The sequence below is a fragment of the Mchenga conophoros genome, linkage group LG7 (genome assembly GCF_057382185.1).
Source record: "Mchenga conophoros isolate Kocher_MC1m ecotype Shallow Benthic linkage group LG7, M_conophoros_male_GT1.1, whole genome shotgun sequence".
NCBI lineage: Eukaryota > Metazoa > Chordata > Actinopteri > Cichliformes > Cichlidae > Mchenga > Mchenga conophoros.
The window spans coordinates 15,101,327-15,123,368 of NC_140532.1; the positions used below are offsets into that span (position 1 = coordinate 15,101,327).

General features: G+C 41.5%; 2 protein-coding genes across 4 annotated transcripts in view; both read left to right on the forward strand.

Annotated features, from left to right (window-relative positions):
* The first annotated feature begins 208 nt into the window (after positions 1 to 208).
* The window catches only part of ano3 (anoctamin 3), a 45,327-nt gene continuing 23,493 nt past the window's right edge, over positions 209 to 22,042 (forward strand). For all 3 annotated transcript variants that reach the window (XM_085282399.1, XM_085282401.1, XM_085282400.1), the window contains exons 1-2: positions 209 to 421; positions 14,653 to 14,859. In XM_085282399.1, coding sequence (XP_085138525.1) covers positions 376 to 421; positions 14,653 to 14,859 — 253 coding nt within the window. In that variant the 5' untranslated portion in view covers positions 209 to 375. The remainder of the gene's footprint in view (positions 422 to 14,652; positions 14,860 to 22,042) is intronic.
* LOC146569828 (uncharacterized) lies at positions 16,601 to 22,027 on the forward strand. The gene is made up of 2 exons (XM_085282408.1): positions 16,601 to 18,525; positions 18,644 to 22,027. The coding sequence occupies exon 1, from the start codon at positions 16,664 to 16,666 to the stop codon at positions 18,236 to 18,238; it is 1,575 nt and encodes a 524-aa protein (XP_085138534.1). The 5' UTR covers positions 16,601 to 16,663; the 3' UTR covers positions 18,239 to 18,525; positions 18,644 to 22,027.

The following is a 22,042-nucleotide window of genomic DNA, read 5'->3' on the forward strand; positions in this document are numbered from 1 at the left end:
AGCAAATCAAATTTGTCGACGGTCCATTTGCAATTTGCCGTCCGTGGTAATTTCCCGCAGCTTTAGTAAATCAGCACGGAGGAGGACAGGAGGTGGACGCGTCCATCTCAGGACCTCCCCTACCTCCGGTCGCCATGACAACAGCCGTGGATGGTGGCGATAGGGGAGCGGAGGGGGGTGTTGGGGTAGGGGGGTGGGAGCTTGCATAGAGGAGACAGGTGTTGCTGGCGTTTGCGCATCGCCAGTGAGCTCGTTTGGCAGGATGGGAGCTGAGGGAACACCTACACAACCCCGCCACAGTTTCCCATGTTTTCCGCAGTTTTGCTTTTTTAAATACGGAATTTGATTTGCGCTGGGAACCAACTGAACGCCGCCATGGTGCACCACTCGGGCTCAATCCAGTCCTTCAAGCAGCAGAAAGGTTTGTGGATAACGTCAGGGGAAATTCAAGGTGTCAAGATGTGATTTTCTTTTTTGTCGTTGTTTTTAGACGAGTGTGGCTACTTTTTTTCCTCTTGTTGAACAGTTTGTGTGTGAAGTGGTGCTCGGAGGTAATGGTCTCTCCACTTGCTGTTAGTGTGACGCAGAGTTGGAAGCTTTGCAGCCTCGTCCTCCTGGGAAGAAGCCTGTTTCTGAAACCTGCACTTTTGGTATTTTGTCCGCTACTTGACGTTGCACCGACAGTCATACCCACGTTTTTATTATAAAGGTCCAGCCTAGTTAAATAAAACCGTACAGGTCAAAATGATCAGTAATGTAAAACAAAGATCAACAACTTGAAACTTGAAGCACGTTTGGTAGATTTAAGCGGAAAGCTGCGGGTTCTCAGAGAAAACACATTTCTGCGCAGTTCATACAAAAAATATCCCAGTTTCTAAACTTGTGTTCGTATCCATGCTCATATGAATGAGTAGGACAAGAAGCTGATAACCAAACTTAATATTCAGCTGTGCTTTGAAGGGGAAAAATAAATAAAAACCATTCTGTTTAGATCTGTTCAGAAGCATGCCAGATAGTTTGTGACAAAGTGATATGTTTGTGCCCTGAAACCTGCGAGGAGTAGCTTCCTCAGCGTTTTCTGACAGTCGTTTTTTTTTTTTTTTTTAATGAAGCTGTTAAAAGTTCCTGTAATGCAGTCAAAATGGAGGGGAAAACAGTCAGATTTAATTTCTCCATGTTGGTGTGCTGTTGGTTGTTTTGCATTTCGGACAGGTACTCTTTTTACACACAGGACAAACTGTTCTGTAAAAGAAAACTACTTCGTGTCTGCACACTGCTGCAAATCTGTGAGGGAAAAAACCCCAAAAAACAGTGCCACATACAACAGCTTCTAAGTGCAGCTTGATTACACTGCTGGGCCAGTATTGATTTTACACCCTAAGTAGGGTTCCTTGGGGGAAATTAGTGCTTCTTCAATGCTTTGCGGTTCTTGCTGTCTAAATTTAGAAAAACGATGAAGAAAGATCTTGTTTTTCATGCTGAGCTAGGCTAATAAATGTGGAACAGTTACCTCTTTTGTTATGCGTACCCAGCTGAAGATGGGAAGGTGCATCCCCTGGCTTCTGATGAGACATTGCTGAGCACCTCGACCTCATGAGTGGGGGATGCCCTGCTGGGAAAGGCTGCTCTTGTTCACCTCTCTGTTTATTTTGGATTCTTTGTTTAATCGTGCAAATCGTTCGTCTGTTCAGTTATTATTTCCTTCTGTATTAATGCATCAGAGAAAATCCTACATTATAAAATTTTATAAGCTCAGAATAATGACCTCGTGACTTCAGTCAGCGCTCCAGAGGACTATATCAGATTTATGTTAAAGTTTGTAACCCAGAGGACCCACTCAATATTTCAGTGGCTGTTAAGTGCACCATTAAAATAAACGCGAAGGTGGTGAATTTTGGCTCACAAAGGCCTGCTAAAGCAAAACTCAGCGATTATATTGCACTTCCTGGAACACAATCAATTGCGCCATATGCATTAAAAGGCTTGGAGCTGGAAATGCTGTTTCACCATATGAATCCATATGAAAAGCTTTAGTAGGATTCCTGCAGCAAAAAATTGAAATTGAAATTTAACAGAAGAGATGTCCTTTTCATCTTGCCTTCAAAAATATCTCACTCGGGTGATATGAACAGCAAAAAAAGCACAGCTACAGTTAGTCTTTGGCAAAAATGACTCATCTGATTTGTGCTTTCAAAGATTTGAGTGAATTTCAAATGCTCTTTGGCAGACTGATCATGAAGTCAGATTTGTCTGCAGCATGCTGGTGGATCACGTTGAAATCCTGAACACTCTGCAGAAAGTTTTTCTTCTTTTTTTTTGCTTTAAGCGTATAAAAATTTAAAGGTAACCTGGTTCTTCAATCAAAGATTTAAGTCTAAGCTCCACGCTTCTACGTAGCGTTGTGCACTTTGGTGAGAGGTGTGTAGTTCTTCCAGCCGGCTTCTATTATAGTTTGTATGTTCTATATCAGATGATATTCTGCTCATCTTCATCATGGGTGTTGCTTTTTTATTTATTTATTTATTTTTAACCCAGAAGCCCTCATTAGCTTAAAAGGGAGTAACTTTGATGTTTGCGAGTGCTTGTCAGTGGTAGATGGCATCTGTAGGACTGAGGCTGTGCTCTCTTTGCAGTTTTCTACAGTAAATGTTGAAGTTTTTGTGTATTTGTTGTTGTGGTGTGTGCATGCACACGTGCATAAACCTTTGCTTGCACAGTCCAGGGCTGACCACCTGTCCTCTTATGCAAGCAGGCAGATGAGTTTATTGCCACAGACACTAATATCAGAACAGATAATATTATCTGTCTATTATATATTTAAACAGGCTACTGTAGGATAGTAGGCAGACATCAGTTTTATGTTCGATGATTTATTCAGCATGCTTGGCTGAAACTAACAAAATAACAAAAACAAGTCTTGTCTTCTATGTGTGTGCGCACATGTGTGTGTGTGTTGTCTGGCAGTTAGCGGCTTTAACACTTTCACAGTCCTTAAATAGTCGGCGCTTGTTTGGTTGCTAGGTTATAAGAACAATGCAGGCAGAAGTTCTGCTGGAGCCCAAAACATATTTAATCACATCCACAAACCCCCGCAGAGTCTGAGCATTTGGGCATTTTAAACCAAACCAAACCTCTGTACAATATAGGCTTGATGTTGCATATTGTATCCTGTAGCTTGTATCCATTCCCTCCTCAGGTGTGTATGCAGAAATGCAACAGAGGCTTTGCAGAAAATCCTGTCATGTAGTGGAATCAGAAGCAATCGGAGGCATAAGTGGATAGTGTGACGTTAAAGCGATGAGGACGCAGATTGGAAGAGAAAGAGGATGTTTAATCTCCTATAATGATGCAACCCAGAGGTCCTGCCAGGCTTGTATAATAGGATCCTGAATTGTGTAAACAGTGGGTAAAAATTTGCCATCTGTGCAGAGGTACGTTTACGGTCAGGCTGTCCGGCTCAACTGCACGTGACTGACAGACGTGTCCGTGGGGCTAATTATAAATGTTAGAAACCATTTATGAATTCATGTATTTCAAAGTGTTTTGCTGTTGGCATTTAAAAGTTTAATCGAAGCAGTGACCGTGCTATGTTGTTCTTTGAAACCAGACTGATTAGAGACCAAGTTTTTTTTTTTTTAAATTGGTCATTCACCAGTTTCTCAAGCACTTTAGCTGGGATGCAAACTTCAGAAATGGGTTGATAGTTATTTAATAAAGTGGGATCACCACCTTTTTGGTAAAGGTAACACAAAAGTTCTTCTCCAAATATCAGGAACAGTATAAGAACATTTGACACTGTTTGGGCTATAATACCAGCAGTGAGATGCAAGAAATATGGAGGGAGGTTATGAAGACCTGCCGATTTTTTTTAGGATTGAGGCCTTTTACAGTCTTTAAACTTCACTGACAGAAAATACAGAAATAGAAAAAGTTTGATATTTGAGAATTTTTAGCCCTTATTTGAGCCTTTATTTTGCAAATACTAATTGTTTTGTGATGGACTCGCAGGCCTAGGCCCCTGCAGCCTTTCAGCATATGGGTCGCTTGCTCAAACAGATGACATATAGTTTTAGCTCCATTGCCTGTTTTTTAAATGCTTTTAAAGCTATTGTAGCCTAATGCCACTGTTTAACCACACGGTTCATTACACAAAAAAAGTTTGAGGGCTGAATCAATTATTAGTGCACAACAGAGTCGCCAAAACTGCAATTTTATGACAGCTGAATAAATGCACTGAATACTGCTGCGTGTTAAATCAAGCTTAGGGATGCGTTATTGCACTCTGCTGTGAATCTATCACTTGGCAGGTGTGCACTGAAAACAATCCGCCACCCTTTGCCATCTAATGGCTTTTAAGATCGTTCAAGGAAGCTGTTTGCACCAAAATTCTCCTATGACTCATATCATTAGAATAGCCTTCACACCATGTTTTACTGGCTAGGCCTGATAAGGGACGGATGAATGGGAAAAGTGCCCTTGCTCTATGTGTTACGGCTCTTGTTCAGGTCCTTCTAATTAAATGAACTTTCCAAGAGGTGATACATCTTCAATGCCTGATGAAGCATTAAGCTTTAGAAGCTTAGAGTTAAGGCAATCTTAAATACTGTGAAGAAAAACAAGACTCGAAGACTCTCCGGACTTTACTCAGCAATGTTTTAAGACTGAATTTCTCATCATCTGGAAGTGGGGAGTCATAACTGTGTATGAAAAAGAAATGTGGTAATCTGTGTGTCTTCAGTCAGTGTTTGCAGGTCTTTAAACTTAAAAAGTATTGGTTTATTAAAGATGGCATCATTTTGTGCTTCAAACCAGTGTGCCATTCTCCCAGTAACTTAAATGTGTGTCTGTGGTCGTAGTGTCATTGTGTTCCTGAGGTCTGGGCAATTTCCACAGTGTGATCATCATATCGCCCCCCTGTGTGATCAGCAGTAACTGTCGCCATCATCCCTGGGGGTGTATCACAAAAAAACGCAAACAACACTCTCACCAGAACTGCTGACACACACACACACACACGTTTTGGAGTTTATTTCCCACTCACAGCATGATAACAAAGAATAGAGGCTATACCAGCGGGAAAGCCTCCTTCGCATACAGTGGTGAATGATTTAATTTACTGTTGTGGATGGATATATCGGCCGGACAGCTAAAACCCTGTGAAGTCATAACATTTGCTCGGTTCTTTATTTTTCTTTGTCCCTGCATGTCTTCCTCTCTGTTTTCATATCTATAAAATGAGCAATCCCCACACACAGCAGACTCTTTGACACCTGCCTAGTTTTTGAAGGTGAAGACGGAGGATGAGCGTGTATTTCTGCAAAGGCTCAAATGCAATAAGCTTCAAATCAAGCCAGCAGACACAAACTGCACTCCTGCTGTTGTCCTGATGATGATGGATCAGTGTAACTCCTCTCCAGACGCACATTCATCTCAAAGAGGAGAGACGTGAGCTTGAACTTCTGCGTGGGTGCCCAGACAGGTTTCTGTAGCAAGTGTCAGTTATTTATATGCAAGGATGCTGACATGAAACTATAGCAGGTTAAATATAATGTGAACCTTATAATGATGATAATAATAGCTGAGTACAGTAATAGGGCTGCATGCAGAAATTTGCAGTGATTTGGAAGCTGTTACCAGTCACTCCACCCATCATCCACCCTAATGCAGAGAGCTTCGACCCATTGTGTTCCAGTGTTCACAAGCAAAACGGCTTTTTGTAGATCTGTGTCCTTTAACTTTAGCAGGCAGTTAGGTGACTACAGTATCGACAGTGTCTTACTCACCAAAAACACTCTGACATTGCACTCAGGATCATTTCCAGTTGATAGGAGGATGGAGGCAGCTGGGCAAGGTAGTGCTTCAAATGATTTCAGAATATATTCTACTGTGGCCAGGCTTCATGTCAAGTATTGTTCAAGTAAGCTTTTACCTGAAACCAGGGGGAAACTGTGGACTTTCATGTGGACTTGTACAGGATATTACAGACACTGAGCAAGTCCTCTCACCGGATGTGGATGAACAAGAACCAGTTGGATAATGAACACATGTGATTTCCCTTCACAGCTCACCCTGAAAGGCTCTTTGAACCTCATGAAGTCTTTAAAACAAGACAGAGGCCCCACTTGGCTGGAGTATTGGAGTATTCTGTCTGCGCACAGGCCCGTACTTGATCTGAGCCTGCAGATTTTCTGACCTCGATCATATTTGTTTTTTTACATACTTAATGCTCCTTAGAGGAGGTGCATTTGTTCATTCCCATGTGCTGTTGCCTCGGCGTTTTACTGCAAATGTCAAGTCTGATGGTGCTTGATCCTGCAAACCTATGCATGAGTAGGTTTGAGTCATCTAGAACCGTACTGTTTATTTTGTGAGGTGTTTGGAGGAAAAGCTAATTGTGTTGGTCACAAACGTTAATCCAGGCCACAGTGGTGGTGAGGGAGAGGCCATAGTTGTTATTTCATAGTCATTTTATTATGGTAATCAAAAAAAAACTGTGTTTGTCATCAGTCATAAATGCAATTAGTTTCTAAAAAATGAAACTGATGAATGGTTTACTACATGAGCTTTTCTCGTTGCTGCCCCACTTCCGTATGTCTGTTTTATGGAGGGATTCTATTCTTGAAGTTAAACCAAGCTAAACGCTACAGTTAAGAATCACGTGGGCTTTGAAACACGCTGCCAAACTCTCGAGAGACAACATCAGTCACATTAACACAGACTTCTGAATAAGTCTGTCCCAGCAGCTAGCAGAGAGAGCACTCAGGTCACATTATTATCATCTGAACTGATTCTGTCAAGATTTTATTATATAAGAAAAACATGAAGTATTACACACCCAGAAAGTACAGTGAAATATAACATTAATGGTGATGATGATAACAAGAAACACTCCGAGAGTGCAAATCTCCCCCGGGCAGCTCACTCTCTGGGTATTCTTTACTTTTAAGGGAATATTTGTTTTCTTTGTGGTAGTGCAGGAAAATAATGTATTTTGAAAGAAACGCAGATGTGAAAGTGAGGTCAAAGGTCAAATGTGTATAAAATGCATCCTTGAATGTGATATTTAGAAACACCATATACCAACATCATTTTCTAAATGTTCCCAAACAAGCAAAGGCAGCAGAATTTCAAGCATAGCTTTAAAGATAAAAGACATTTTATGAAGATTTGAATTTATTTGACCTTGAAGAAAAGGTCAGAGGTCCAAAGTAATGTTATGCTGTTGAACGGCAGTAAGAAACATAGTTTTGAAAAGCTGTATATAGCAGTATTATCACTTTGACCATCACATCAATCTAGTGGCCTCAGATGAAAAGTCAAAGGTCAAATGTGACATGATATTTTAAATATTTCTACAATAACAGTACACACCACACTTGGTTATTCAGGGTTTTTATCCATTTTTGACCAATAAATCATTGAGTTGACATTTAAAAACAATTCACATCCTAGAAAATAAATGTGGACGTTCACGGAAGAAGAAGAAAAAAGCTTCATCATAAAAAAAACACAAACAAGGTTACATGTTCACAGTTGCAGTGATCTATAGAGATTGACAGACCACGTGACTTTCGCGCGTTGCATGCCGGGAACTCGTGGCGAAACAATCCAAGTACCGCATCAAATGCAAGCATTTGCAGCACCGCAAAACATTCATTCTCCGGTTCCAATAAATTCTTGGTTTTTCTTTGCCCCCCAAAAAAGGTATGTACAAAACGAAGGAGAACAATGCCGGTCCGTACAAAGACAGACTTGATGAAAAGTCAAAGAAAAGATACGAGGAAAAAAATCAAAGGAGTGAAAGGGTTAGATCCTTACAAGCACACAGAGTGGACAAAATACGTTAGCGTGCTGCCCAACTTTCACCACGCTCATATTTATAATTATACGGTTCTTGGAGTGAGTGCATACACTCATGAAGTTTAGTAACTTCAGGTCACTGCAACAAGCCCAGGTACGGACCTTGAAATACACCGTGTAGAACGAAAGACCATCGTACGTATCATAAGTTTACCAGTCTCACAAATCGTCTTCATAAATACATATTCGTTAACCGTTTATTAATAGGACCTTTGAGCTCAATGGTAATTAATTAGTAGTGGAAATAATTTCTGGTACCCATCACAGAAATGTAGCAGTGACAATAATACTGTATGCTGTAATCGTACTGGGCAATTAGTGATACAAAAAACCTGTTTTATCCTGTGAATAAAAGTATATGTTTTTGTCAATGTACCATAATAACAGAAGCGAAACGCAATATTGTGTCAGGACAATTCACTATTTATGCACAATAAACAAAGGAGCATAGCGCGACAATTTCTGTTCAGCGCCAGACTTGCTTGTAACCTATATCACCAATTATGTTATGAAAATGACGTATTAACTACTACAAAACTCTGACCTTTGTGGAAATGCTTGGAGCAGACTAACCTGTGAGCTGGAGTGTTCTGGGACGTTATATTTGGTCTTTGAATGGCTGCAATCCAGGCTATCCGTCGCCTCTTTGTTACTTCGGAAACATGGCTCGAACAATTTCTCCTCAACGACGTAATCCGATAACAACCGATCTCTTTACCCGTCGGCTTCCCGTGGCTGTCATGCGACCGGCTATTGCAGTTAATAATACAACAGCTTCTTGCCATTTTTTGTGTTTCTTTTTATCGCTGTGTGACTGATTTCAATTGAAAGCCTGCGTGCGCTACTACCGCTTGCCACGAGTTCCCAGAATTCTTTGCGGTTTTACCCCTGAATGACGTCACATTTTCAATCTCTATTCTGACCAACTCTCTGTGAGAGAGAGGGTTTGACAGCATTTATCCAGTGCCTGACGTCTGGTCTGAGTTTTACTTTGTTTTGCTTTTAGAGATGAAATAAAAGAAGTGCCTTCGGGTGAAGTGTATTTTCCTTTTGAGATACTCCTGCTGTTTTTTCATCGGAGGCCACACACAGCACTTAACCAAAGTGATTGTGTGTCAAATGTGAATAGAGAAAAAAATAATGAAAAACTCAATTATCTATAAATCACCACGTCTTGAAAAAAAAATATTAATTAAACATCATGAAGAAAATAATGGTGATCCAGCATGGAGGAGTGACTCGCTTTGATAATGTAAAAAGTGTTATCTTAGGATGCAATGAAAATGTAAACTAATCAATATGAAAAAATCGAATTTTTAAATGTAATTTGGTCTAATTAATATTTTTCTTTTGTAATCTGATGACACAATCCAAGTGATGTTTAATCCTTAAGTACCTAACCCCAGCATTGTTTGAAAAGGCCTTGATGCAGTGTTCCTAATTTGAAAGCTGTGACAGCGAAAGTGTTATAAGCTGAACAAGGATGAATAATTCAAAGGGTAAAGCAAGGAAACTTAGAGGCATGATGGGAAACAGCCCACTGACCTGAATTCTCTTTGTGCAACATCCTTTCACATAAAGCCTCAATGCCTCATAGCCCTTTTCAGTGATAGCGGACAAAAGTGACTCAAAGTGACATCCCGCAGAACTTTACGTCTGTTTCACCGCACTGTTTTTAATATCTCACTGCTTGTACCTGATCATCAAATCCTTGCTGTTTTTCAAATCAACCGCTTGCTCTTCCAGCTGGCTCAGAGTAGAATCGCTGCATTCACACCTAGACACAGTGCTGTGAAGCTGTCAGGCGTACGCCAGACTTATCATATTATGACAGAATTAATCAAGAGGAGCATAACGATCTGATAATCATCCTCCTTTCTTGGCTTTAGCATTTGTCACTAACATTTGGAGGCAGTAATAGAGTACACAGTATACGATCAAACAGGCACATGTATACGGTATCATACCCACACACATGGACAGACCTGAAAAATCCTTTTAATCTCACATTAAAAGACCGTCATGGACAAGCTGCACAGGAGAGATCCAAATCCCAGATCACGACCCTCCCTGAAGCTCGTCCAGCTTCACGTCAGATGAGCCTGAGTGGGTGTTTGCGAGAGTGCACAGAAACTGTCTTAGAGACTTTGTTGTATGCTGATGCAGAGAGAATTTGGAGGTGTTTTTTAACCTTATCACCTCACAGCGAGCGTCTTTTTCTCTGAATAGTGGGCGAGTCCCGTACAAAACTCGGACGTGCACACATGCACGCACAGTCTGAGCATGCACATGGGATTAACTTTCTCCTCACAAACCAGTTTAAGCCAGAACACAGCGAGATTAAGCATTACTAGATGAACCCCTTTTATATTTATGTCTTACACGGTGCACCGTCTTCAGATGCTCTGACAACAGAGTACATAGATTCATCGTGCATGACAAAATTGGGCCAATATTATTGATCAGGCCAGTGATTGTCAGATAACTATTATCATATCCCTAATATCCACAGAGTCTGATTTGAATGGTGCTTTTATCATCTCTAAATCATCTCAATTTCCACAGAAGCAATTTCACACAACACCAACTCCAATTTGTGGGTCTATTTTAAACTTTGAGGACCCATCGAGACCACCAAGCAGTGCCCCCGCAGACCAATTAGCTCACTTTGCTCTGACGTATCATCTCAGACATGTTGAGTCTTGCTGCTGTCTTTTAAAATAATCGGGACATTGTTTGACTTTTTTAACCTTTATGCATAAACATAAGCGATTCAACACAGAGTCAGCTTATTGGACAGTTACATTGTATAAGGATACAGCCACTCTTTAATCTAATCCATTGTGACCAGTACACTTTAGGCCTCTAGCCACTTAAGCTCTCAATGATTTACTCCAGTCATAAAGCAAAACACGCGCTGAGCCTTTTTGCTAACCGGACCGTAAAAGCTCTGTTTTCTTTTTAAATGTTAGTGCAGATGTAATTGTCACAAGAAGTCTCCCCACAGAAAAAAGTGCTTGACAACCTACAGCTCTGAGTTGATTAGAAATATCAAAAGTCCTTCCAGAAACAAGTCTTGTCACTAGTCTTGCCATCTTGAAATGCCTCTGGGAACTTAGTTGCTCAGTTATTTTGAAGCATTGCCTTTTAGTGGCCACTGGGACAACTTGTATAGGATCACCAGTCATATCTGACACTTAAAAAGTTTGAAAACTTTTCCCCAAAATAATGTTTTAAAACTTGGAAGTTGTGCCTCTACAACTGTCTTTTGAATTGATTTATCCCACAGATTTCAGTCTCTGCATGTAATGACTCTCTCTGATAATGCCTCTGATGAAACTGACTGAAACGTTAAGCGTGCCAAGGAGGAACCTTTGTGATCCCATGTTGTTATGAGCCTGAGGACAAATTACATGATGAAAACAAAAAAATAATTTCCAGCCCCCATGTCGTGTTTTTGCTGACCATTCAGAGTTATTTTTAAATCCCCGCTCTTGAATGGAGTGGATTTTAAGCTGTAAGCACAATTTTTCTTTAATGCATTGAAGTTTTTCACTTTAATAATTCATTGTAGATGTTAGCTAGAGCTTACGACTTTCATTCATTTCATATCTGCGGGGTTATTGGGGGAACGAACACCATGATTGGCCGACAAGCTTGCATATTAAACTGGCTTTATTCTCACTCAGTGCTGAAAGATCCCGTGATGGTTGGCTGAATGTTAAAAGCATCAGGGGTCATTAAGTTGTTTCCGATTCGAAGCTTGCATTTTTGTTTTATTTTCCCTTTGTCTTTGGAGCTGGGGATTAATGCTGCACATTTACAGTTAAATTCATTAACTGTAAAAAATGAAGAGCAACAGGATGCTTTAAACTTTAAAAGGAGAAACTATAACATACAACTTTGCACCGGGCTATAACCTTTTAAAGTTGGGCCCTTGGTAGAGCAGCCACTGTGGCCTGATTTACCAAAATGACCCATGTTTATATAAAGCAGTCTGCTGCCTTAGCCTACGGGGCAAAGGCAAATTTTTCAGACTCCAGTGTTGCCAGCATATCTCCAGATAGTTAAAAAATGGATGTCTGGCTCAAGACATCCTGCCGTGTGCATTAGTCATTGTTTACAAATGCAGATGATTTCAAAAATCTTATAAGAGGCGAAACTGTTGTCATGCAGCAGCAAATGGATTTCAGATTGTATATCAGCAAATTCAATCCCTCTTTTGCTTTCTACATAACTCGCTTCAGTCCAAACTCTGAATAATCCATTCAAACGTTTTATTTTTTACACTCCTACATTTTTCTATTTCATCCATAAAAACTACAAGTAAATCCTTCTTAAACCTCATCACTGATTTAAATTTAGTCTACAAGCAGACTCTAAACAGAAACCAGGTCTGATACCAAGCATCTTGTAAATTCTGCATATTCGCATGTAAATATCTGTTTATTAAGATTGTGCAGACCAGTCCAGAAGAAAAAAAGAATCAATTAACTTAAAGTGGTGCTCTTTCATTAACAGACTATATTTAAACAATACTAAGCATGCTAATAGTGGAAACTTGGTCTCCAGCTGCCTCCAAGCTTTCCTCCTCGTTATGTCATCAAGGAAAGCCCACACCACATGGGGGTCAGTTTGGTCCTTCCTGCTTTTAAACCAGAGAAAGTGCGGCCTAGAAAACAGGTGAGAAACACGAAAATGAATTAAAATCTTCTTCAAGATCTCATATATGACCCTGTGTTCAGCATAACACTCACAGGTTTAAATGCTTAACCTTCAGCACGATGGAAGGATGAGGATGACTGCGGTCGACGAACACTGCGTGCCACGTCCTCTTTAATTTACAGGGCCTCCCCATGACAAACCCATTCAGCTCAATGTCATGAAAATGAATTATTGAACAGCTTGCAGCTCGGGCCCTCACTGTACAGAGAGTAAATGATCAATTCATGTTTCACTTGAATGTTTCAGGAAGGTCAGTGAGTGAATTCATCACTGGATGTGAAAAGAAGTCACGTTCCCGTCTAAAGACAACGCCTTAATTTCGTTAATAAATAAGTCAGGAGCTGCAGAGCTGAGGCTGAAGGTCATTTACAGTGTTCTGTTTCAACTGATGGTAATTCATTATTCTCATTAACTTCTCTCTTTACAGTTCATCGTCACAGTGATGAATATTCTGTTAGCGCAAAGCTAATCGGGGTGTAGAACAAGTTAATGTTATTAAATGTTTATTTGTTCAGGCGGTTGGAGTGCTAAGGCACTGCTGGTCTCGAGGTACTGGAGTGCGTCATTTGATGGAAATGAGGGAATGCTGATGGTTTTAATGCACTATGAAGGACAGACATTATCAGTGGAGCCCATAAAAAAGTGGACCTTTTGACAGAGATTTTGCCTTTCTTTTGGTTTTTTTTTTTCATCCCCTCTCATGATTTCAGGGCGCTCAGTTTTTTTTTTTTTATGTTTTGTTGTTATTATTACTGGTCATATATGCTGTTTTGTAAGATACAAGCAAATATAAAAATGGTGAATGCAAAGCAGATACAAGCAAGGAAGTAAAATGATAAGATGAATATTTTAAATAAACTTGTAGCAGGTTGACTAACTCTCGTGTTGCCTCAGTGATGATTCATGATCTGCTTTCCATGGGGAGTTTGCATGTTTGTGTTGGTGTTGCTTTTCTATGGGTGCTCTGGTTTCCTCCCACAGTCCAGAGACAAACACTTTAATTAAATGTTGATTCTGAATTGGGCTGTTAGTCATGTGATGTAGCTGTTAAAGGTGTAACCCTACATCTTGCCTAATGTCAGCTGGGATAGATTTCAGCCCCACTGTGACCCTGGTTGGATAAATGATTAAGAAAATGGATGGAAACCTGATAGGAAACAGCGGAAAGAAACTCATTAATGCTACAATTGATGTACAGCATGTCAAGTTCTTCTTACTTTAACATCTTACCAGGGGTGTTATTTTACTGTTTATTGACTTCAGCTGCTTTATTGAAGAGATAATCCAGTCATGCGGTGTTTATTATATTATATAAAACTGGCTGACCCAGAAGAGCTGGATTTATTAAAGAATTATCCAAACTGATGCAACATCAAATGTCCAAACTGAAATGCCATCATTGTGGTGATTTCCACAATGTTGTACAAGCATTGAAATTGGAGAACAGCATTACATGACTGTTGTCCACTTAGCCATAACAAGTAAGCTTACTTTCTGTTGAGCGGTGCGCCTTTCATATTTTCTTATCACTTTCTCATTCATTAGCTACTATGCTACCAGCTGTCAACATGTAATCTAACGGTGTGAGTTGTGAGCAGACCTCTTCCCTGATTATTTTCAGAGACTTTCGTGGTAATACGTGTAACCATCACATACCACATGGACTTTAGAGTACCACTTTTGTAGTATTGCTGACTTATAATGAAGTGCTGATGTAGTGGTGAGTAGTTCTCTCTGCATAATTTTTTGTTTTTTTGATGTCTCTTTGAGAGCTTCATCAACGAGCGCAGCCAAAGCCAATCCATCCTTTAATGCAAGTGCATCTGATTAAAACATATTTGTATTATTCTATTTGCCGTATATAGAAATATAAATTTCACAGTGGATCTGTGTATAAATTGTACAATATGACATAAAACTAAGTGTATAAAACACTTTCTTTTTCTCCATGAGCTATTCTGAAAAACTCATGCATGGAATTTTTTTAGGCTTGAGATATTTCTGACTGCTCTTCTTTCTTTTAAGCAACTATTGGCATGAACTTTTCCTCCGTTTCTTTTTCCTCAGGCATGCACACAAGCATCAGCGAGATCCTGAAGGAGAAGAGCCTAAAGCCATCTCGCCGCAGTCTGCCCTGCCTGGCCCAGAGTCAGACTCATCCAACCAACCTCAACCACTTCCTGTCTGTGCCTCTGAGCCCGGAGCCTAAACCAGAGGTTGAGGGTCTGAGTCAGAGCATCAGCACTTCCTGCAGCCTCCTCCCCCCACAGACAGGTCAGTCCGCTGTCAGTAACTCACATGTTTTCTATACTCATTAGTGGACGAGATGCTTCAGTTATTAGAGAGTGCCTACATCAATTTAAATTGATCTTGCGAGATATTGAAGCTCACCATGAAAGTATGTGCACACTTTAACATTACAATATCATACAACTGTAGGTTTAATCACTGTGTCTTGTTTGCTTTTAATTTGTGACTTCTGCTGTTCTTTGCTGGCCAAAAAGAAATAAATAAAAAAAAATAACTTGAAATAAGAAATTCTTGTTTTTGTTGACGAAGCTTTATTTTTTATTTTAATTTTTTTAAAGATCCACAGCAATCATGGTCTGCAGGGCCTCCTAATAAATATACAGTGGAGGAAATAATTTCTTGATCCGGTTAATTTGCTTCTTCTTTAGTCACTCGTTTGTTTTTTGGTGGTATGATTGCATGTTTTGGATCACTGTCGTGCTAGAAGACCAAGAGTTCTGGCTGAGGGAAGGAGGTTCTCTTCCAGGATTTTATGGTACATGGCCCCGTCTAATGGCCCCACAGTGACGTACAGTTATCACGTACTCTAGCACAAGAACGGCCCAAAAACATAACGTTTACATCTCCATGCTTGATGGGGATAGTGTTCTTTGGGTTTATACTCAGCATTGCTCTTCCTAAAGAATTATTTCCCCCAGTGTAAGTGTTTTCTGTGAAGTAATTGTGTTGTATACATCACAGGTTGTATAATATTTCCAAAAAAACAAAAGCCTCTGAAATGTTTTCACCATTATCGCCTTTCATTGTCTGAATGGCATGTTTAATTATTTTCTCTGTCCTGTGGACTGATTGTATTGAACTTTAGGTTCAACAGGAATTGAGCTGGTCACTACACGGATTTTTATATTGATGGTGGTACTTAAGGTTTGTGTGTAATATTGATGGAACAGATTGTGTTAATGCTGCAGGGGATTTAGAAAACACTGCGCAAAGTCGCAGCTGCTGGGAGCACGTTCCGAGGGAATGCGATAGCATGGGAAAACGCTGGTAATATAAATACAGTATATTATTGTTATGGGCCAGTACCACGGATGTGCCTGCTGGAGACGAAAATTACTCGGTCTCATTAACAGCTTCAAGAATATTTAGAGGCCACAGACGGTGAGAGTGCTATTTTTTTCACAGCATGAAAACTAGTGCATGCAGCACTTCAGCATATTGGTATTTTCCTGACCTTGAAATGCCCTTTGTCTGCATACTTGTTATTTTGGTGCGGAGTGCAGTGTGCAAAAGTGGGACTTGATATAAGAATTACACACTGTCTGCACGAGGTGTTTCTATTCTGGTGTAAACCGTCTCTTCGTGTGAGGAGCAGGTCTGAATTTTTTTTTTTCCTTTTTGGCTCAGAGTGCAGACAGAAGGAGAGAGTGTAGACAGAGCAAAAAGCAGGAGCTGGTAAACAAGGAAGATCATCCATCAACAGTTTCCCACCTGTGGAAAGTGACAGATGTTTTTCAGTAGTTCTCAAGCTGGAAGACAAACTGCTAGAGAACTGAAAATGTACAGCGGGTTATATTTTACTGCTATTGTTATCATTTTATCGCACCTTGAAACAGGAACTACAGGCATAAAAATCCACACAATTTTTATTTGAATGAGAACTTGAACAGTGCCCACATTATATAAAGACAATTAGATCACACTTCACCTTAAAGGGACACATTCTGCTCATTATTCCACCTCCTTACGTGTACAGAATGGTGACAACTGCACGCTCAAGAAACCCTGCAGCACCTGTGGTGAGCCTCTTTGGTCCTTCGAGCCGGATATGCCGCACCTGCATGACATGGCTGCCTCCAGAGAGCAGGATGATGCACGAAGTCCCAGTCCTAGCAGGATCCATCGAATCCCTGGACATCTGGTGGACTATGAGTTGTCCTACCATATCCGTGGGCCAAGGCTGTCACCCAATCTAACAGAGGAGGTTATGATGGCACCGTCAGACTCCCACTACACAAGGAGGCCGGATGTGGAGGAGATAAGATGGCGAAGAATGGAGGATTGTCTGATTAATATCCAGCATCAGATGCGATCTCTGCAAGTGACTGTAGCAGAGTCCCGCGACCTTAACAAACGTGTGCAGCGACTTGAGCGGCTCACCTCTCCAGTGCCAAAGGGGATATTAATGGAGGTGGAACCAATGGCTTCAGCTGTCTCTACACCAAATCCTACAGCCAGGGAGCCCGAATCAATTCAGGAGGGGGAGAGAATTACAGAGCCCATCCGTGTGATGTCAGCTCCTTTAGCCCCAGTCCCTGGCACTTCCACTGCACACGTTGGGCCACCCACAGTGCTCTCTATGGATAGATCAGCGTCTGCCCCGAGATTCACTTCGCCATGTCCTTACTATCTTCTCACACCAGTGCATCCAGCAACTCCTGCTCCACCTGCTGTAGCCAGCACTGTAGCTCCACCAGCAATACAGATGTCTGGGCCTCCTGTGCCATCGCAGACACCTCAACCAGACCCTCCCTTAGTGGCTGAGCCAGCCACTATGCAACCTTCTACTGCAAAGGAGGATTTCACTCGGGGTTTCGAGCCATGGATCCCCCCACTTTGCCCTCTGCCTCAACAGCCTCGATATGCTTCATTCCAGCCTGTGCTATCTGCACAGGAGCTTAGACCTCAGCCAGGTATGCCCCCAGCAGCAAACCACGTGAGTTCAGAACCCAGTATGTTGGAAATGTTGATTGCATCATTCTATGGCCTCCCTAAGCCCAAGCTCACTGTTTTCAGTTCTGGGAAGGAGAGTGACTTTGCCTTACTGAAGAAAGGACTGGATAGTGTTCTTGGGCCTCACAAGCACTTGTCCGAGGATTATAAGTATCAGATCTTGCTAGATCACTTGAAGTTCCCAAGTGCATTCCAAGTGACTAAACGCTACATCCATGACCCAACTCCATATACTAGTGCAATGAGGGCTCTTGAGCAGAAGTATGGTCAGCCAAGACAACTGGTACAGAGTGAACTCAGCGATATCCTGTGCAAACCCAAGTTGGCCTCTGTTTATTATGGACCTGAAACCACAGCCACCAAACCACCTGCTGTGGCCCATCCAGGTCCAAAGGCTGTTGCGATGCAGAAGAAAAGAGAACGTTTCAAGCCTTACTACCCTTTCTGTGAAGGGACAGAGCATTACTGGAGTAGATGTAATGAGTTCTCCCGGCTGGATGTGGCTGCGGTTTGGACTGGATCAAAGATAAGAATAAATGTTGGAGGTGTGGCCGGAACCATTCTGCTGACAACTGCACGCTCAAGAAACCCTGTAGCACCTGTGGTGAGCAACACCTCCTTGTATTACATAGCCTCGCCAAGGCTAAAGAGCAGAACCTCAGTATCCTGACCATGTGCACAGCATCCAGTGTCATCTATGTTGACCATCCCAGTCACTCTGGGAGAGTGATGTTGAAGGTGGTAAGAGTTCAACTCCACAATGGGAAGAAAACCATGGACACCTATGCTGTGCTGGATGACGGTTCAGAGAGAACCATAATATTGCCTGCTGCTGTGAAGTTCCTCGGCCTAGCCCCAACAGACGAGGCTCTGGCCCTCCGAACCATCAGACAGGATGTCCTGCAGCTGCATGGGGGAAGCATATCATTGGAGGTGTCCACTAAAGCTAAGCCGAAGGTGAGGCATCAAATACTAAATGCATTCACAACAAAACAACTGGTTCGGGCAGAGCAATCTAGCCCAGTGGAAACACTCAAAAGGAAGTACAGTCATCTACAAAGACTTCCCTTCACAGGTTTCAGCAAGGTGAAACCTATGATCCTGATTGGATCAGATCACCCGCACCTTATCACTCCAGTATACCCGGTGATTCGTGGACCACCTGGAGGGACAGTAGCAGTCTGCACAGAGCTGGGGTTGATGCTGCAGGGACCTGCCAAGAGTCTTCCTCATCCAGCGGCTGGACAGGCATGCTTGCACTCATCATTCATCCCACAGACTTCAGAGCTCTCCAAAGATGTTTAGAGGCTATGGCAGCTTGACGTCCTCCCGTTTAGGAATGAAAAGGAGGCCACCAGGTCAAAGGAGGACCAGCAGGCAATCGACATTCTTGAATCAAGGACAGTCCGCGTACAGGTAGAGGGAGTCCACCGATATGCTACTCCCTTGCTTCGCCGCACGGAGTTTCCTCAGGTGAAGGCACCTCAAGAAGCTGTCATGGCTCTTCTGAGGGCCAATGAGCGTCGGCTATGAAAACTGGAGAAGGCGGGCTATCCACTTTGTACAGAATGGTGTACGTCAGTTTAATGCTGGGTGGTGCTGCAATAGTAACTATCCTCGGTCAGAAGGAGAGGCTGACATCCAGGGATTAGATTACCGCAGGTGGAGTTTATTGGTGGTCAGATGGATGGTACAGGGAGGTATGGCATACAGTAGGAGGATGTGGGGGGGTAATATGGTGTGGTTTGTTTATGTGACGCACACCATCCCCAACAAATACAGGATGGGCTATTTGCTTTCCTTCCCAGCAGCTCTCTCCTCAATTGTTAGCCCAGGAACGAACGAAGACCATCTAGCTCAGAAATCCCATGAATCCCATCGCTGCCCAGAGGCCACTGGGTAATGTAGTTCACACTAACACACTGGCTTTTCTACATTAAGTCTATTGTTTGACTCTACTCCGCATTATTAACAGTCCAAAGTAATCCTTACTTATCTCAGACTGGTTCTTGGTGCAACACCTCAGTTAATACACTCACAGAAAGAAGCTATTTTACCTCTCTTCCCCCTGTAACAGTACACCTGACAGAAAACAGGGAGAAACATAACCGGTCCCCCTTAAAGATAAAAAGGTTTTGACAGTTAACATCACATTAAGTAGCAAGTATTTCTGCTCATCTGTATTATAATGATATTTTTTCCAGATGTGAAATAAAATAGATAAATCCGCTCGCTTTTTACTTCTGAGCCTCTTCATGAATCATCGCAACTGATCAGCTTCAAATATTCATATTAGTTTCACAGTGTAATTGGACATCTCGTCTCCTTTTGGATTTGTTTTACTACCAAATATTAGCCAGACGTCAGTCATTTTTCAGCACAATACTTTTATTTCTAAATGATAAAAAAACTACAAATATTAACTTTAATTGTGGGGAAACTTTAAACTAGCTGCTTTGTTAGGTACATCTTACAAAGTACTGAGTGTGGACCCCCTTTTTCCTTCAGAGCTTCCTTAATTCATTATTGCGTATATTCATAAAGGTGCTGGAAACATCCAACACATCCCCAAGGTGATCTATTAGATTGAGATCTGGTGATTGTGGGGGCGTTTTGAGCACAGTGAACTCGTTGTACCAGTTTGAGTTTTGTGACATGATGTGTTGTCCTGGTGGAAGCATTATCCACTGTGGTCATAAAGGGCAGGCTGTGGTGGTTAAACAATGCTCAGTCGGTACTAAGGGAGCCTAAAGTGTGCCACAAAATTATGCCACCATGAGCGTGAACTACTGATTTAAGGCAGAATGGATCCATGCTTTCATGTTGTTTATGATAAATTCAGAGCCTACCTTCCCAACACTCCTGCAGAAATTGAAACTCATCAAATCAAGCAATGTTGTTCGAGTCTTCTCTTGTGCACGTTTGGTGAGGCTGTGCAAGCTATATCCTTGGTTCCCTGTTGTTAGCTGACAACAGTGACTTTCTGTGTTGTCCATCTGCTTCTCTGTGTTCAGAGATGTTCTGCATACATTGATTGTAACGAGTGGCTATGTCAGGTATTGTTGCCTTCCTGTTAGCTCAAAACAGTCTGGCTATTCTCTTCTGTCATCACCACCCAGAGAACTGCTGCTCACTAAATATTTTCTCTCTTTCGGTCCATTTTCTGTAAACCCTGGAGACAACTGTATGTGAAAATCCCATTAGATCAGCTTTTTGTGAAATACTCAACCCACCTTGTCTGGCACCAACAACCATGCCACATTCAAATCACCTTTCCTCCCTCTGTTATTTGGTTTGAACTTCAGCAGAAGGCACACTCTACACCTGCCCCACTTCATTAACAAGCAGTTGAGCGGGTGTACCTAATAAAGTGAGTATAAATAGAGAATTAAAACAAACTGTATACAAACTGTGTACACCAGTAGGTGTAAAGAAGGTTGTCAATTTAGCTCCTCTTTCTGGACTAGATTTGTAGACTTGGGAAGAAATGCTTTAATACTATTATAGTTTCATCCTGTTTGTGCTGGGGAACAGATATTTCCTTCCATAACCTCCCTGCATTCGACATCTGACACATGTGAAGGTGAGCTGAAAACGTGGAGGTTGTTAGCCACAGCAGGTATAAATGAACCCTATGCTTCTTTTTTTTTTCCAAACACTGAAGTTTTGGCTCATTCTGATCGCTCTAAAAATCCAGACGAAAACTCCAGGTCACAGGAGCAAGGTTAGCTACAGAAAAATAAGTAGAACCCATACAGCAGCATTGCTTCTCTTAATATGGATTTCTTATACTTGGTTTCTGCACATCAGTATCAAACAATACACTACACTGATAAGGAGGTAAAGATACAGCTGCCTGAAGAAATTAGCTAATGAGCTGTCACATGTACCTGAGAAAGTATAACTTGTGCTGTGCTGTGAAATGCCTCATCTCCCATGTCACGCAATTACAGAGCTTGTATTATGAAGTTTAGATTGTGTCATAACAACCCACACAACAAGTATTTCTTGAGACTAATAAATCATTTTGTTTTGCACAGCAAATACATTTGCCCTCATAAAATGGTGAGCTGAAAAGCTAACACACATTTTGCTGCAGAGGAATAATCAGCAAGGCAAAAAAAAAGCAATGCTGGGACATTTAGAAAATGAATTTATGGCACAATATTTACTGTTTATATTGTGTGGGCTGGACAAAATGTTATTTGGTTTGCACATATCAAGGCAGGAAATAAGATTGGGGCTTTTTAAACATCGGTGCTCGGATCTGTTAAATTGCATCAAGGTGCCGTTTTCAACCTGACACCCACGTTTAAATAAGTTAGCTCTTAGCGAAATAAAAATCTAATGTCAGCGTTGGCAGCCAGATTAGGGAGAATATTGACTTTAGCAAGAACAAAGACCTATTGCACTTCAGGTACTCTTAGTTGTTTCTTACCAGTTCAGTAGTGTTTTTATTGGTCCTGCTGTGACT

Bases quoted from the DNA above. Each gene is read 5' to 3' on its own strand.
- LOC146569828 (XM_085282408.1), top strand. From the start codon at position 16,664: ATGCCGCACCTGCATGACATGGCTGCCTCCAGAGAGCAGGATGATGCA.